Source organism: Capsicum annuum, chromosome 7 (genome assembly GCF_002878395.1).
Source record: "Capsicum annuum cultivar UCD-10X-F1 chromosome 7, UCD10Xv1.1, whole genome shotgun sequence".
Classification (NCBI taxonomy): Eukaryota; Viridiplantae; Streptophyta; class Magnoliopsida; order Solanales; family Solanaceae; genus Capsicum; species Capsicum annuum.
This window is the reverse complement of record NC_061117.1, coordinates 224415611-224429546: the sequence shown is the minus strand read 5'-3', so window position 1 is coordinate 224429546 and position 13936 is coordinate 224415611. Positions and strand designations below refer to the sequence as shown.

Here is a 13936-nt window from a genome sequence, read left to right as displayed (position 1 = left end):
ACCACCGGAGTTTAGTATTTGTATTAGAGTCCAATTAACTCTGAATTTGTACTAGGCAATCTCACATTGGAGGAGGGGAGAAAAATTATTTGCACTTAACACTGTATAATACGATGCCGTTCTAGATGGTCAAAGGCACTACTAAAAAAAATCTACAAAAACAAACAAGCATCTATGTCCACTACCTCAAACTCTTTTTCACTTTAAGCCCATTCAAAAATTAATTTCTCTATTTTTTCTCAAATCAGTTAAGGTAGAAAAAGTGTTGTTTTGGCTATGGCTAAAGTAGCTTCTACTTCCATTGGACTACATAGAGTGAAGCCCTTTCATTTTAGACCCCAGCAAACTACTTTGCACTTTGTAAAACTTTCCACTAATCAACTGAACAATCTTGGAAAATATCAAAGATTATACTGCCAAACAGACCCTAAAACAGGAGATTGCTGCCAACAAAACTCTGAATCTGCAGTAAAGGTTTGAACTTTTTACTTTCTTTATTGTTTTTCATTGAAACCATTTAAGGTTTGTTTGGGTGGGCAGTTTTGTGAACTTGAAAAAAGGGTATTTTTGTTAAGTGTGATTGAAGAATAAAGAAATTGAGCAAACCCCATTTACTTAAAGACCTTCTGGGTCAAATTTTGCACTTTGTGAAACCTGCTAAATTATTAGCTTAACAATCTTGGAAAATATCAAAGTATATACTGCCAAACAGACCCTAAAACAGGAGACTGCTGCCAACAAAACTCTGAATCTGCAGTAAAGGTTTGAACTTTTCACTTTCTTTATTGTTTTTCTTCAACCCCATTAAGTTTTTTGAGAACTTTAAAATGGTTTTTTATGTTTAGTGTGATTGAAGAAGGAAGAAATTGAGCAAACCCCTTTACTTAAAGGGACTTTTTGGTCAATAACTCCATGTTGAGGGTAGCATGTACTGATAAAAAGGGCAGCCCGGTGCACTGTAGTGAACGCTATGCGTAGGGTCCGGGGAAGGCCTCCACCACAAGGGTGTATTGTACGCAGCCTTACCTTGCATTTCTGCAAGAGGCAAGGCTTGAACCCGTGACCTCTTGGTCACATGGCAGTAACTTTACCGGTTACTCCAAGGCTGCCCTTCGTAGCATGTGCTGATATTGTTTTCAATTGTCCTAGTTTTAAAGAAAATAGGGTATTGTTAATTGCACTTAGGGTGTGGCCTAGTGGTCAATAGATTATGAAAAATATTGTTAACTCTGCTAGTGAGAGTTAGTAGATACATTAGTGGAGGTGCGTTCAAGCTGGTCCAAACGCCACGGTTAATGAGAGGTAACTAGTATCCCATGGATTTATTCAAGATGCGTCCAAGCTGGTCCAAACACCACAGTTAATGAGAGGTAACAAGTATCCCATGGAATTAGTCGAGATGCGTACACGTTGGTCTGGACTCGACGGTTATGAAAAATAGATAGTTACTTACAAAAGAATAACAACATATCCAATGTGATCACACAAGTGGGGTCTGGGGATGGCGTGATGTGTATGCAACCTTACCTCTGCCTTGGGAAGGTAGAGAGGTTGGTTTTCGGTAGACCCTCGGCTCAAGTTGGAAAAAGCCATGTAGAAAATAATGGAGGAAAGAACATCAACAATAACAAATAATACAATAACTGAAACAAAGGAAACAACAGTTAATAATAAAATCGAAGAATAACATAGTAAGAGATTAATGAAAAATAGTATTGACAAGGGAAACTAGAAAATGCTCGACTACATAATAACCTTCTAACCGAATCCTCGACCTCCATATCCTCCTATCTGGGTCATATCCTCAACAAGTTGCAGGTGTGTCATGCCATGTCTAATCACCTCTCCCCAAATAAACTAAGATAGGAAGTTGTTAATTCACTTATTACTTGATGAAAAGGAAATATAGTGTTAATAACTCTCGACCATACCGATCTATAATTGAAAAGCTCTGTGTTATAGTTTCCTGTATAATCTGTTGCACAGGAAAAAAATGAATAACAAAGAAGTTAAATCCATTCATATCAACTCGCAATGCTTGAGGTTTTGCTCTTGAGGTGATGGATATACATAGCAAGTCTAGCTAATGGTGCAATATGATCTTAAGTTGATATAGGTGCACAGTTACGATGGTATTTCAGCTTTCTCAATGCACTCTGATCCATTCTCTGGTTTTGTTAGACTCTGATGGTTCGGCTAAATGTGTACTGTACAGGAGAAGTCCTCAATAGAGCCAGGTGTTGACACTGAGATTAGTAAAGCTGAAGTCTCTCCTCCCTCTACCGGTCCTGCATATCCGACCAGAGACTTTAATAGGCGGGTAGCACTAGTGTCTGTCCTCGCAGCAGTAGGACTGTTCTCTTCACAAAGACTAGATGTAGGTGTTTCTTTGAAGGATATCACGGCTGCAGCACTGCCATATGAAGAGGTTAGTGTACAAGCACGAGCGTCATTTCTTATGATAATTTGTTTTGCTGCATTCATATGTTGGTAATACCAGTACATTTATGTATTCTATGGTTGGATGGATTTGCAATTAGTGTTTTATTTGTACTAACGGAAATGTTTTACTTCACATAGATATAATAAGGCAAGAATAAATAGATGAACACAATAACTTTATTGTTTCCCTCCGTCAAAATCATATGAGAAATGAAACTGGATGAACAATGAGCTCAACAAGAGCTATCTTAGCTTGGATAAAATGATTATTAACTCGTAAATGTTTGATCCGAGATGAGAGGCTGGATTTAATGAGATTCACAGTGCGTCAATGTTATCACAAAAGTTTATCGGTGACTGATTAAGAGGGTCATGGAACTCCTTGAATACATTTAGTTTTAGGGGAGTAGACCTCGTTGTGCATTAACAGAAGTTCTGCTATTCCTTTTGATAAGCTAGCAGAAACTGGGCTTCTTATGTACTAATATAAAGTGATGGAGCAAGAAGCTGGTTGCATTTGTAATTCTTTCCTCTAAATCATACATATGTACTTCACTATTGAGTCGATTCAACTGTAGTTTCCTTCTTATGTTTTCTGTTTCTACATTTAATGTAAATTATCTTTTCGATCTCTTCCCATGCAGGCGCTTTCCAATGGAAAGCCTACTGTTGTAGAATTTTATGCCGATTGGTGTGAAGTTTGTCGAGAATTAGCTCCAGATGTCTATAAAGTTGAACAGCAGTACAAGTAAATCTCTTGTTCCTATCTTTATAATAGAGTTATGTCTGTTCTTTAAGCAATAATTAGTTGAGTTTGTAGCATGTGTTAGTATTAGCCATATGCATAGCATGATTCAGTTAACAATTTAAGTTGAGAAAGTTCATGCTGTCGTCTTGCTTGAGCCGAGGGACTTCTGAGAACAGTCTCCCTACCTTCACAAGGTAGGTGTAGCGTTGTGTACACACCACCCTTCCTAGAACCCACAGGTTACACCGAGTATGTTGTTGTAAAGTTGATGTTGTTAATGCAGGGACCGCGTGAATTTTGTTATGTTGAATGTGGATAACACGAAGTGGGAACAAGAACTTGATGAGTTTGGAGTTGAGGGCATACCCCATTTTGCATTCCTGGATAAAGATGGAAATGAGGAAGGTAATGTCGTTGGCCGCCTTCCAAAACAGTATTTGCTTGAGAACGTGGACGCCCTTGCACGAGGAAAAGAATCAATACCTTATTCTCGCGCTGTGGGACAATATACAAGTGCTGAATCGCGCAAGGTCCATCAGGTTTCTGACCCGAGAAGTCATGGTTAGAACTCAGGCGCGCGTACCCGGATCTATTGCTCAAACCGTCATTTTTCTTGCAAGACTTAATATGCATTGAGAAAGGAGTGACAAGTACCACTTGCTAGTTTGTAAATTTGGCACTATTTTTGCACACTTCATTGTATATGAGAGTATGCAGAGTGCTGTATATTGCACAAGTGACCCATTTCTTTATAGCCAACTCCACAGGTTAGTTTACTGAGTGTTTGCAAACTGTCTGGCAGACTTTATTTGAGGGTCTATCGAAAACACCTCTATCTCTACAAGGTAGGGGTAAGATCTCCGTACATCCTATGTGAAATCGGGTGTATAATATTGCGGGATAACAATCAGCAAGCAAATATTTCCCCCATCACCAAAGACACAGACGAAAAGATGCATGCACATGCCTTTTTCTCACCGGAGAGCAGGTGCTTATATGAGCAACCAATTTCCACACACAAATTACATGAAGTTTGCTATCAAGTGCTTTTAACATTCAGAAGCTGAAAGTTTTTCTTTATTTTCGCTGTAGCCGGAAAAAAATAATACTTCCTTCACTCGGAATAAGTCACATCCCCAACTTAAAAGTTCAAAACGTATAAAACTTGTGTATCGGTAAGGGAGGAGGGGGGGGGTCGACCGCAATAAGACTGACTTCTGACTGCTCCAGTTTTAACACAACTCTAAATAAAGAGCAAACAAAAGAACATTTAAGCGATGCTATAGCTTAACGTCTGCACGATGAACACCTTCCGTGAAGTAGAACGTAGAGTGCAGATCGCTTAAGAGATCAAAATGTTCGTGTTTTTAAAACTGCAAGCTCTTAGATCATTAGTAGTGAACCGCCAATTTAGGTGCTGATACTTTGATCAATTCTCTTTATTTTCCACGGCAACTGTCACACCAACTTCAGCAGGTCGAATAATTCTGTCATGCAAAGTGTACCCTGGCTGCAAACAGAAGTGCAAGTAAGTTATCTGCTACTCATTGAATTCTAATCGGAGGGATTTCCATTATATTTGAGATTAGAGCTGTCAATACGGGTTGGCCCAGCCCGCACGGGCTTTGAGTTTGACAGGCCAGGCCGGGATGGTCCATCAAAATGATGGGTCAAAAAACACCAAGCCCACACCATTACTCTGGGGGCTGGGGGCTGAAGGCCTCACGGGCCATCCCATTTTTAAAAAAATGATATTTTATAATTTAATTTTAGACTGTTAATAAACATAAATATTACCAGACAATATTACATTAATCAAAGTCTCTAACACCCCCAAAAATACTCCTAATAGCAAAATTAAATAACTTTTGGCATAATATCCTTCGACCAAATAAAAATACTAGTAAGCAATCTAAATAGTTGCATGTATTTGACTTACGGGCCGGCCCACGGGCTAGCCCAACAAACATTGCTCAAGCCTCACAGGCCACGGGCTTATCCGGGCCGAGCTAAAAAGTCATGTTCTTAAATGGGCTGCAAAAACTGAAGCCCAACTCCATCAAATTATCCATCAAATTACAGGCTGGGTCGGGCTGTCCCAACGGGCCTGGCCCATATTGACGGCTCTATTTGAGATGTGTAAAGATCAGAAATGATTTTAAGATGTTGCTACAGGACTGTGCAAAAGAACAATCACATTACTCGTAATTGAGAAGAAAATACTAAACAATACCTTGAGACAAACAGCAATCACTCCGGGAGCCTTTTCAGGATCGGGTACTTGAAAAACTGCGTTATGCTTATTTGGATCAAATTCTTCATTTGTAGGATCAATTTTTTCAACACCAAACTTTTTGAATACCTGAAAAGCCAAAAGATCAACTTAGATCTAAAGGAGAACCTGCACAGGATAAGGATTAAAGATCCATAACATAGTGCAAAATACAACAACAACGTTGAGCATCTACAATACCCCCCGGACCTCAACAAGTAGTATAAAAACATCAGAGAAGTTGGAAATAGGACAAAAGATACTCTAGGCATAATGTCAATGGCCAAAGAGTGGAAGCTAATAACTAGTATCATTGTTGCTACACTTGAACAATACAACAACAACAACACTTTGGACAATGTTTGATGTTTTCCCAGAAGCAGTTTATTTCTGTTAGACTTGTATTTTTGTGAAGGGATTTGAAAGACCTAAAATTGATTGATTTCTTCTATTTTTTTTGCTAAGGTAAATAATTTTATTAACATTTTGGGGGGAACCCCGTATACATATATCAAAAGGAGAGAACCGACATCAAAATATTGTTCTCAACAAAAGAGGTCCAATCCTCTATACAAATTGGGACCTCACAAGTTCGCCAAAAGTAAACTAGATACAAAACACTACTCTTTAATTTTGCAAAATCAAGTTCTACGCCTTCAAAAGCCCTCCTATTCCTCTCTTTCCAAAACAAAAGGATTAACCAAGAGAAATTCATTTGTTTTTCTCTTACATAGAGTACTAATGACTAATTTCTAATTATTTGGTACGGTTGAAAAAAGTGTATACTAATAGAAAGTGACTAATCTATACTTGAAAGTGCTGAAACTTTTGCTCTCCCTGCACTCTCACTTCATAACCAGAAAAAGAGAAAACATGATAACCTAATTTTCTTTCTCGAGTTTAATTCCCCCTTCATCTTATTAACCCAAGAGGGCACACACAAGTTGACGTGCTAGATACTTGCTTTCCAGCATCCACAGTAAGAAAAACATGAGAGATGTGATACAATATACTTATGGGGTAAGAATGTACCTCAGACAGCTGTTTATCAGTCATTTCAACACCTTCCAGAAGTGTCTTCAGAAGTGGTACAGCATCAGTTGTGTCTTTAGATACATCAATTTTGGAAAAGCTTTCTTTTACAACGGAAGAAGCCCTGCCCAGATTATCAGAAACATCTAGAAGGGCTTTCACAAAATTCTGCAGCATTGTTATTAACAAAAGATGAGAGAAATAGAAGTGCAACTTAGACTACCAAAAATTAATCGTGCTTGTGTAGCACAGCATGTACTAACAAATACAAACCTGAATGGCAAACTTCTTGGTATTTTCTGCTTCTCGTCTAGTTCTATCCATGACATTCTCCATCTCTGCGTAAGTCCTAAGAACCTTATCCTGCATTTTCTGAAGCTCCTCATGTTTCATCTTTAGGAGTTCTTCCTTCTCAATCACATATTTCACCAGTTCATCCCTAGAAAGGTCCTCCAAATCCAAATCTGACTCAGAATGACAAAAAAACAAACTGTTTAGTACATCTTCTGCTTATGGCGTTTTCAGTCATGTTAAACTTGGAGGCATATCGCAACCTGATTCATCCTTCTCATCCTTGATGTGAGAATCAGCAGAAGCTGAAGCTTTCTCTTCTCCACTTCCTCCTCCACCTTGGGACTGAGATGTTTCTTTTTCGTCAGGTTGGGTGGATGCAGAGGATGAGATTCCAAACCGTTGCAAGGCGGATACGGGTACTAGCGAAACCTGACCATAAACACAGTAAGCAGAATAAGCAATATTTAGGTAAGCATCAGAGATTCAATGTTATAAGGAGAGAAACAATAGAAGCTCAACAATGGATATTAAATCACTGCCCATGCATCGTTTTACAAGACGAGCATACGATCATTGTTTTTTCCCAAACCTGGCTGATTATAATAAAACGAAACAATTAGGAAACTTTTTTATTTTGAAAAAAAATACGAATCATTTTATCCTGCGTACAAGTCTTTGTCCTGCATTTTAAGTTCATTCGGGACACCCCACCCCCCCCACCCCACCCCCAAAAAAAGTACAATTACATACTGCAAACTAGCCAAGGCAAAATGCTTTTATCTACACTCTTTGAATTCCAAACAAATTTTAATTCCTTTCCTCCTCCTACTAAACTAGATATGAGAGTTCCCAATGTTGCCTATGAATAAAAGATAGTTTTATGTCCAAAGCTTCCAGAGATTACAATCTTGGCAGCAAGCCATTAAAAGGCACAGACTTCAATAGAGAAAACTGAAGTTCAAAGTAACATCATACTATGGTCCAGACAGAAGCCTGCTGTACAGGCAAATTAACTTATGGCAAAATGGTTATATCTACACTTTTTGAAGTTCAAACAAATTTAACTTCTCTCCTCCTTCTACTAAACTATATGTGAGAGTTCCCAATAAGATATCAAGTCCAAATCTTCCCAAGCTTAAATTTTGGCAACAACCCATTAAAAAGGGAAGCCCAATGCATAAAGCATCCCGTGTTAGCATGGTTCGGGGAAGGGCCGCAACCCAAGGGGTGTGATGTAGACAACCTACTCTAATGCAAGCATTACTGACTACTTTCACGGCTTGCGCCCTGACCTATAGGTCACACCGAGACAATTTTACCTTGCTTCAACGCAACCCCATTAAAAAGTACAGAATTTAATATAGAAAATTTGAGTTAAAAATACCATCAAGTTGTTGTCCAAATAAAAACCTGTTGTACAGGCAAATTACAATTTCCAGCAAAACACAAACTCAATAATCCACAAAAAGGAAAAGAATTCAAAGAGAACAGGGGTGGCACAAAGATTAAACCTTTTCTTCAGAGAACCATTAAAAAGTATAAACTTTAATCCATGAAGGGTCAAAAACACACCTGAAGTAACCATTTTTTCGTGTTTCATACTTGAACTATCACCAACTGTATATCAAAACACACCTCAACTATCAAAAGTAACACCAAGTTGAGACGTATTCAATAAACATTTGGTGATAGTTCATGTATGAAACTCAGGAAACAAACCCGGATATCCTAGGTGTGTTTTTGGCCGTTAAATCAATTTTAATAGATAAAACTGAGGTTAAAAGTAAAAGCTGTGGACAAAATCCTATTTTTGCACAGCTAAACTACAATTTCCTCTTAAACCCCAGCAAAACCTTGATTCCACAAGTTCAAAATCTCACTAAGATAAAATTTTGGCAACCACCCATTAAAAAGCACATACTTTAACAGATAAAACTGAAGTTAGAATCCTATTTTACAGCTAAATCACAATCTCTGCTTAAACCCTGGCGAAACCCCAAATCCACAAAATCTTCCCGCGATCAAAATTTGACAACAACCCATTAAAAAGCACATACTTTAATAAATAAAACTGAAGCTAGAAGCCTATTTTACAGCTAAAACACAATCTCTGCTTAAACCCCAACAAAACCCAAATCTACAAAATCTTCCCAAGACCAAAATTTGACAACAACCCATTAAAAAGCACATACTTTAATAAATAAAACTGAAGCTAGAAGCCTATTTTACAGCTAAAACACAATCTCTGCTTAAACCCCAACAAAACCCAAATCTACAAAATCTTCCCAAGACCAAAATTTGACAACCACCCATTAAACAACACATTCTTTAACAGATAAAACTGAGGCTAGAAGCCTATTTTATAGCTAAATCACAATCTCTGCTTAAATCTCAGCTAAACCCAAATCCACAAAATCTTCCAAGATCAAAATTTGACAATAAAAGCACATACTTTACTAGATAAAACTGAAGCTAGAAGCCTATTTTATAGCTAAATCACAATTTCTGCTTGAACCCCCAGCAAAACCCAAATCCACAAAATCTTCCCAAGATCAAAATTTGACAACAACCCATTAAATAGCACACACTTTAATAGATAAAACTGAAGTTAGAATCCTATTTTACACCAAAATTACAATTTCTGCTTAAACCCCAGAAAAACCCTCATTCAAGAATCCACAAAAAAGCCTCTCTACTTCATCTGAGGTAGTCGTATGAACTGGGTACACTTTTTCCTGAGAATAATCCACAAAAAGGGAGAAGAACTGAAAGGGGCAAAAAGATAGAACCTTTTGTGTTTTGTAGGGAATTGAGTGGAACTGAGATGAAAGTAGCGGAACATGGTGCTGCTGCTGTTGTTGATTCTGTCTATAATATATGAGCAGCGAATTGCGACACTGTGTCAGCAAATTCCTTGAAAATCGAGATGAGATTCTACTCAATGACATACCTGAATTTAAGAGCTTTTGCTACTTTTGGAGAAATTGCAAGTGAAAATTGTGAATTTGGAATGGCGGTGGAACAATGAAACAGAAAAGGGTTTTAGCTTTAGGTGCTGAGAGGGTAGAAAAGGAAAAAAGAAAATTTTATTTCGAACACACAAGAAAATATTACTACAACTATTTCCTTCTAGAAAAATTATAGTTCCGTCGACTAAAGTTTCCGTTGTGCAAGTACCTCATTATAGAGTATATTATACGTAATTTTATTTTATATTTTTGATTGAAATTATATTTAAAGTTTGAATTCGTGATCTCCTTATCACATTACATCAACTTTATCAGTTATTTTAAAATTTTCTTTGTTAGACAATTCTTTTTAAAAAAATAAATCAAATGTGACTCTGGGTTACTTAGGATTAGAAGATTTTCACCTTCAATTATAAGATTATGAGTTAAGTTATCAAAGGAGTAGATTGGTTGGAGCTCAAAGCTGACCTATTGAGTTATTATCACAAGAAAATGAACCTTTTTGTTTGGACATAATTGATAGACAACAATAATGAATCAACATGAGTTGTGGTGCAGTGGACGGAGCTGTTTCACTCTTAACCAAAGATCGAGAGCTCGATTGTTGGTATGGAGAAAATTCTGTTAGGAGCACTGTCACCTTAATGGGCCCTTCAACGCACGATCCGAATTAGTCGGGGTTTCAATGCAGACACCGAACACCGGATGGAACCCCCCAAAAAAAAATAACAATAATGAATTTAATATAATTTTATAAATGGAATATTAGAAGGTGTACGCAATATTATTTCTATATTAAAAAGTTATAAAATTTATTTTTAATTGGCTTTTAATGTAAGTAAATCGTATCAAAATAAGTATGTAAAATAAAAATAACGAGGGGAGAAAACAATAATAACTTCAAACAATATAATTACTATAGCAAAGGAAAATAATCGAGAATATTAAGATTAAAAAAAAAAAGGAAGAAGATATAAGTAGGAAAGTATTACTAATAAAATTGAAAAGAAAAACGTGTTCGACTACCTACTAATATTTATCGTAATTCTTGACTTTTTTATCTTTTTATTTAGGATCATGTCCTCGATAAGTTGGGGGAGTATAGAATCCATAAAGAGCTTTGTGAAGTAGGCAGATATATCCTGGATGAGCGATGTCTAGAAAATTAGAAAGTTAAGACATATAGACGTCCTCCTCAAGAATTTCGATTTGCTATATACTTTAGAAAAATCATTGTATTTTGCTATGACTTTGCTTTACTATTACTTTATTTTTTGATCTTAATCTTTTACATTTAATCATCTCTTCTCGTTACTTATTTTGTCTGCCTCTACCTTTCCCTCCTTATATCCACTATAGTCAACTTTTCATAGTCCTTTACTGGGACATTTTTGCATCTTCTCCTCGAATATCCGAATAATTTCGTCTTATTTTCCTCATCTTGTCCACCACGAAGGTGTCTGGATAACTTCATTTCCAATTTTCTCTCTTTAAAAGTGAAATAAGTTGAATATACTATTAGATTATAGAATACCTAAAGCAGCAAGAAGCACCAGTGGTCTAGTGGTAGAATAGTACCCTGCCACGGTACAAATCCTGGTTCGATTACTAGCTGGTGCAATTTAGAGCGGTGACGAACTTGTGCATTATTACACGGTGATTTGGGTCTCCGCACTCGTTTGACCAAAGGCGAATCAATTGCACATCTGAGCTCTTCATATTTTTTTTTTAATACCTTATAATTAATTGCATAATCATGATAAGCTAGTTCGATTTGATATAAATACCCGGTGCGAGCGGTGACGAACTTGTACATTATTACGCAGTGATTTGACAGTGCACAAATATGACTTTTAACTATTCAAAACTGCACAAATATGACCTCTAATCCTACATGGCAAAACGCGTGTTCAACACGCAAAATTGGGCGCATCCAGCTTAAAATCTAAGGGTATAATACATAAGTATGACCTTAAACTTTGACAGTGCACAAATATGACCTTTAACTATTCAAAACTGCTCAAATATGACCTTTAAATGACTCTTCACTATTATTTTTTCATTATTTTCGGCTCAAAGTTGAAAATGACATTTAATTTCTTTTGTCATTGGGGAAAAAAGGTAATATTGAAGATTTATTAATTAGGCGGGTCAGCCTCATACAAAGATCGAGCGAGTATGTATACATATTATAAAGCAGAGGACGAATTTAAGTTATATAATACATCTAAAATATTAAATTAAAGATGAAACTATACTAATAGTAAAAAAAATTATAGTTTTAATAAAACGTTATTAAATTAATGTTATTAAGGATAGTAGTAGTAGTATATTAAATTAATGTTATCAAATTAATGTAATTAAAAGATGTTATTAAATTAACGTTATTAAAGCGTTATTAAATTAACGAGGGGCGGACCTACGTGGTTGCCATAGGGTTCACCTGAACCCCATCGGTAAAAATATTACGTTGTATATATATAAGATAGAAAATGTATATTTATGTACGTATATTAATGTTGAACCTCATAAAACAAGACACTTAGATAGCCCAGTGGTGTTATTAGCTCTTCTTGGGCACTTCCTTCAGCCTACTGTGTGGATTCGATCCCTGCTAGTGGCTATTGTTTTTTTAATTAAAAAAAAGCTAGATGTTGCTGCTATAGAAATAAATAATAATAATAATAATTTTCTTAAATTAAAAAAAAAATTAGGTATTGCTACTATAGAAATAAATAAATAAATTATTATTATTGTTATAATAATAATAATTTATTTATTTATTTCTATAGTAGCAACACCTAATTTTTTTTTAATTTAAGAAAATTATTATTATTATTATTATTTATTTTTATAGCAGCAACATCTAGAATATGACCTTTAACTATTCAAAACCTGAACAAATATGACCTCCGATTAAGTCATCCCTTTGAACGACATGGCACCATGTGATTGGATTACCTTTCCATGTAGGCGCGAGTGAGACTCACGCATGGGGTTGCAAAATCGGAGGTCATATTTGTTCAGGTTTTGAATAGTTAAAGGTCATATTTGTGCACTATCAAAGTTTAAAGTCAAAGTTATAATTTGGTATAGGTTGATTTTTATTATGTATTAACTCATTATCATTTGGTATAGTACTTAATTGATTGAGTATTTTCAAATAAGAATTTTTGATTTATTTTCCTTTTGTACATTTTCTCAAGTGACCATTACAATTCAATTACAAACTCGGATATCTTACAAGTGAGGCTCAAAAAAATGAGCATAAACATGTACTTATACTTTTATCCCTATTTTTGTGAAAAAATGAGAATGTAATAAGAGGACTTTAAAAAGATTATCGGTCCAAGTAATACTCTCGTTTCAAACACTATTAATTTTGGAGTTTTGACAAAACTCAATATTGTTGGTATGATGACATCCTTCAAGTAAACATTCTTGAATAAATCAAACATTTAAATATGTTTCTATTAGTCATTTTGAACCATAAAATCACACATCTATCTATTGAAGCTGATGTGTACAATAACGAGAATGTTATGTCTATTCTAATAGGGAACTTTCACAGAAATTTTCTAAAACGTGTCAAACAAGAACACTTTTATCATGTATTCCCTCTGTTTCAGAATAAGCGAATTGTTGGGGTATTTATTGATGTTTCAAAATAAGTGAATCATTGAATGTTTTTCCAAATTTATCCTTATGATTTGACAATCAATTAACTTTTGAAAAAGTATTACAAGTTCAACTTTTTTTTTGGGGGGCAAAAATGGAAAGTTATGCTAAATTTATGTCTTTAATGTATTTTTATGTGTCAAAATTTAACAATTCATTTATTATGAAACGGAGGGAGTATTTAATTGAAACAAGTTATAATTGGTATCTACGTAAAATTTACTAGCAAATTTAAGTGATCCTTGATGTCCCAATGCTGAATATTATCTTAACAATATTACAAGGAACACCAGTGTCTAGTGGTTGAATAGTACCCTGCCACTGTACAGATGCGGGTTCGATTCCTGTTGGTGCAATTTAGAGCGGTGACGAACTTTGTGCGTTATGCGGTGATTTGGGTCTCCGCACTCGTCTGACCAAAGGCGATTCAATTGCACATCTGAGCTCTCTTTGCAGTATTTTTTTGTATAATTAATTACATAATCATGATAAGTTAGTTCG

General features: G+C 35.8%; 2 protein-coding genes and 1 non-coding gene across 3 annotated transcripts; 2 read left to right on the top strand and 1 right to left on the bottom strand.

The window, feature by feature from the left end:
• The first annotated feature begins 48 nt into the window (after positions 1-48).
• Positions 49-3966, top strand: LOC107878755 (thioredoxin-like protein HCF164, chloroplastic). Its single transcript, XM_016725868.2, has 4 exons — positions 49-474; positions 2216-2428; positions 3087-3190; positions 3474-3966. The coding sequence occupies exons 1-4, from the start codon at positions 277-279 to the stop codon at positions 3754-3756; spliced, it is 798 nt and encodes a 265-aa protein (XP_016581354.1). The 5' UTR covers positions 49-276; the 3' UTR covers positions 3757-3966.
• Positions 3967-4249: 283 nt separating this feature from the next.
• On the bottom strand, positions 4250-9947 carry LOC107878754 (grpE protein homolog 2, mitochondrial). Its single transcript, XM_016725867.2, has 6 exons — positions 9578-9947; positions 7049-7217; positions 6768-6958; positions 6495-6662; positions 5424-5552; positions 4250-4700 (listed from the first exon to the last, which is right to left on the bottom strand). Exons 1-6 carry the CDS (start codon positions 9734-9736, stop codon positions 4620-4622), a joined length of 897 nt encoding a protein of 298 aa, XP_016581353.1. The 5' UTR covers positions 9737-9947; the 3' UTR covers positions 4250-4619.
• A 3848-nt stretch (positions 9948-13795) lies between these two features.
• On the top strand, positions 13796-13882 carry LOC124886333. Its single transcript, XR_007043419.1, has one exon. It is a non-coding gene; the product is annotated as a small nucleolar RNA snoR114 (small nucleolar RNA).
• Positions 13883-13936: the final 54 nt, after the last annotated feature.

Excerpts from the sequence above, each read along its gene's own strand:
- LOC107878755 (XM_016725868.2), top strand. The coding sequence starts at position 277 with ATGGCTAAAGTAGCTTCTACTTCCATTGGACTACATAGAGTGAAGCCC. Across the intron at positions 475-2,215 it reads ACTCTGAATCTGCAGTAAAG|GAGAAGTCCTCAATAGAGCC; the intron begins GTTTGAACTTTT and ends TGTACTGTACAG. Across the intron at positions 3,191-3,473 it reads AAAGTTGAACAGCAGTACAA|GGACCGCGTGAATTTTGTTA; the intron begins GTAAATCTCTTG and ends TTGTTAATGCAG.
- LOC107878754 (XM_016725867.2), bottom strand. The coding sequence starts at position 9,736 with ATGTCATTGAGTAGAATCTCATCTCGATTTTCAAGGAATTTGCTGACA. Across the intron at positions 7,218-9,577 it reads TTCCCTACAAAACACAAAAG|GTTTCGCTAGTACCCGTATC; the intron begins GTTCTATCTTTT and ends GTTTATGGTCAG. Across the intron at positions 5,553-6,494 it reads CTGATAAACAGCTGTCTGAG|GTATTCAAAAAGTTTGGTGT; the intron begins GTACATTCTTAC and ends TTGGCTTTTCAG.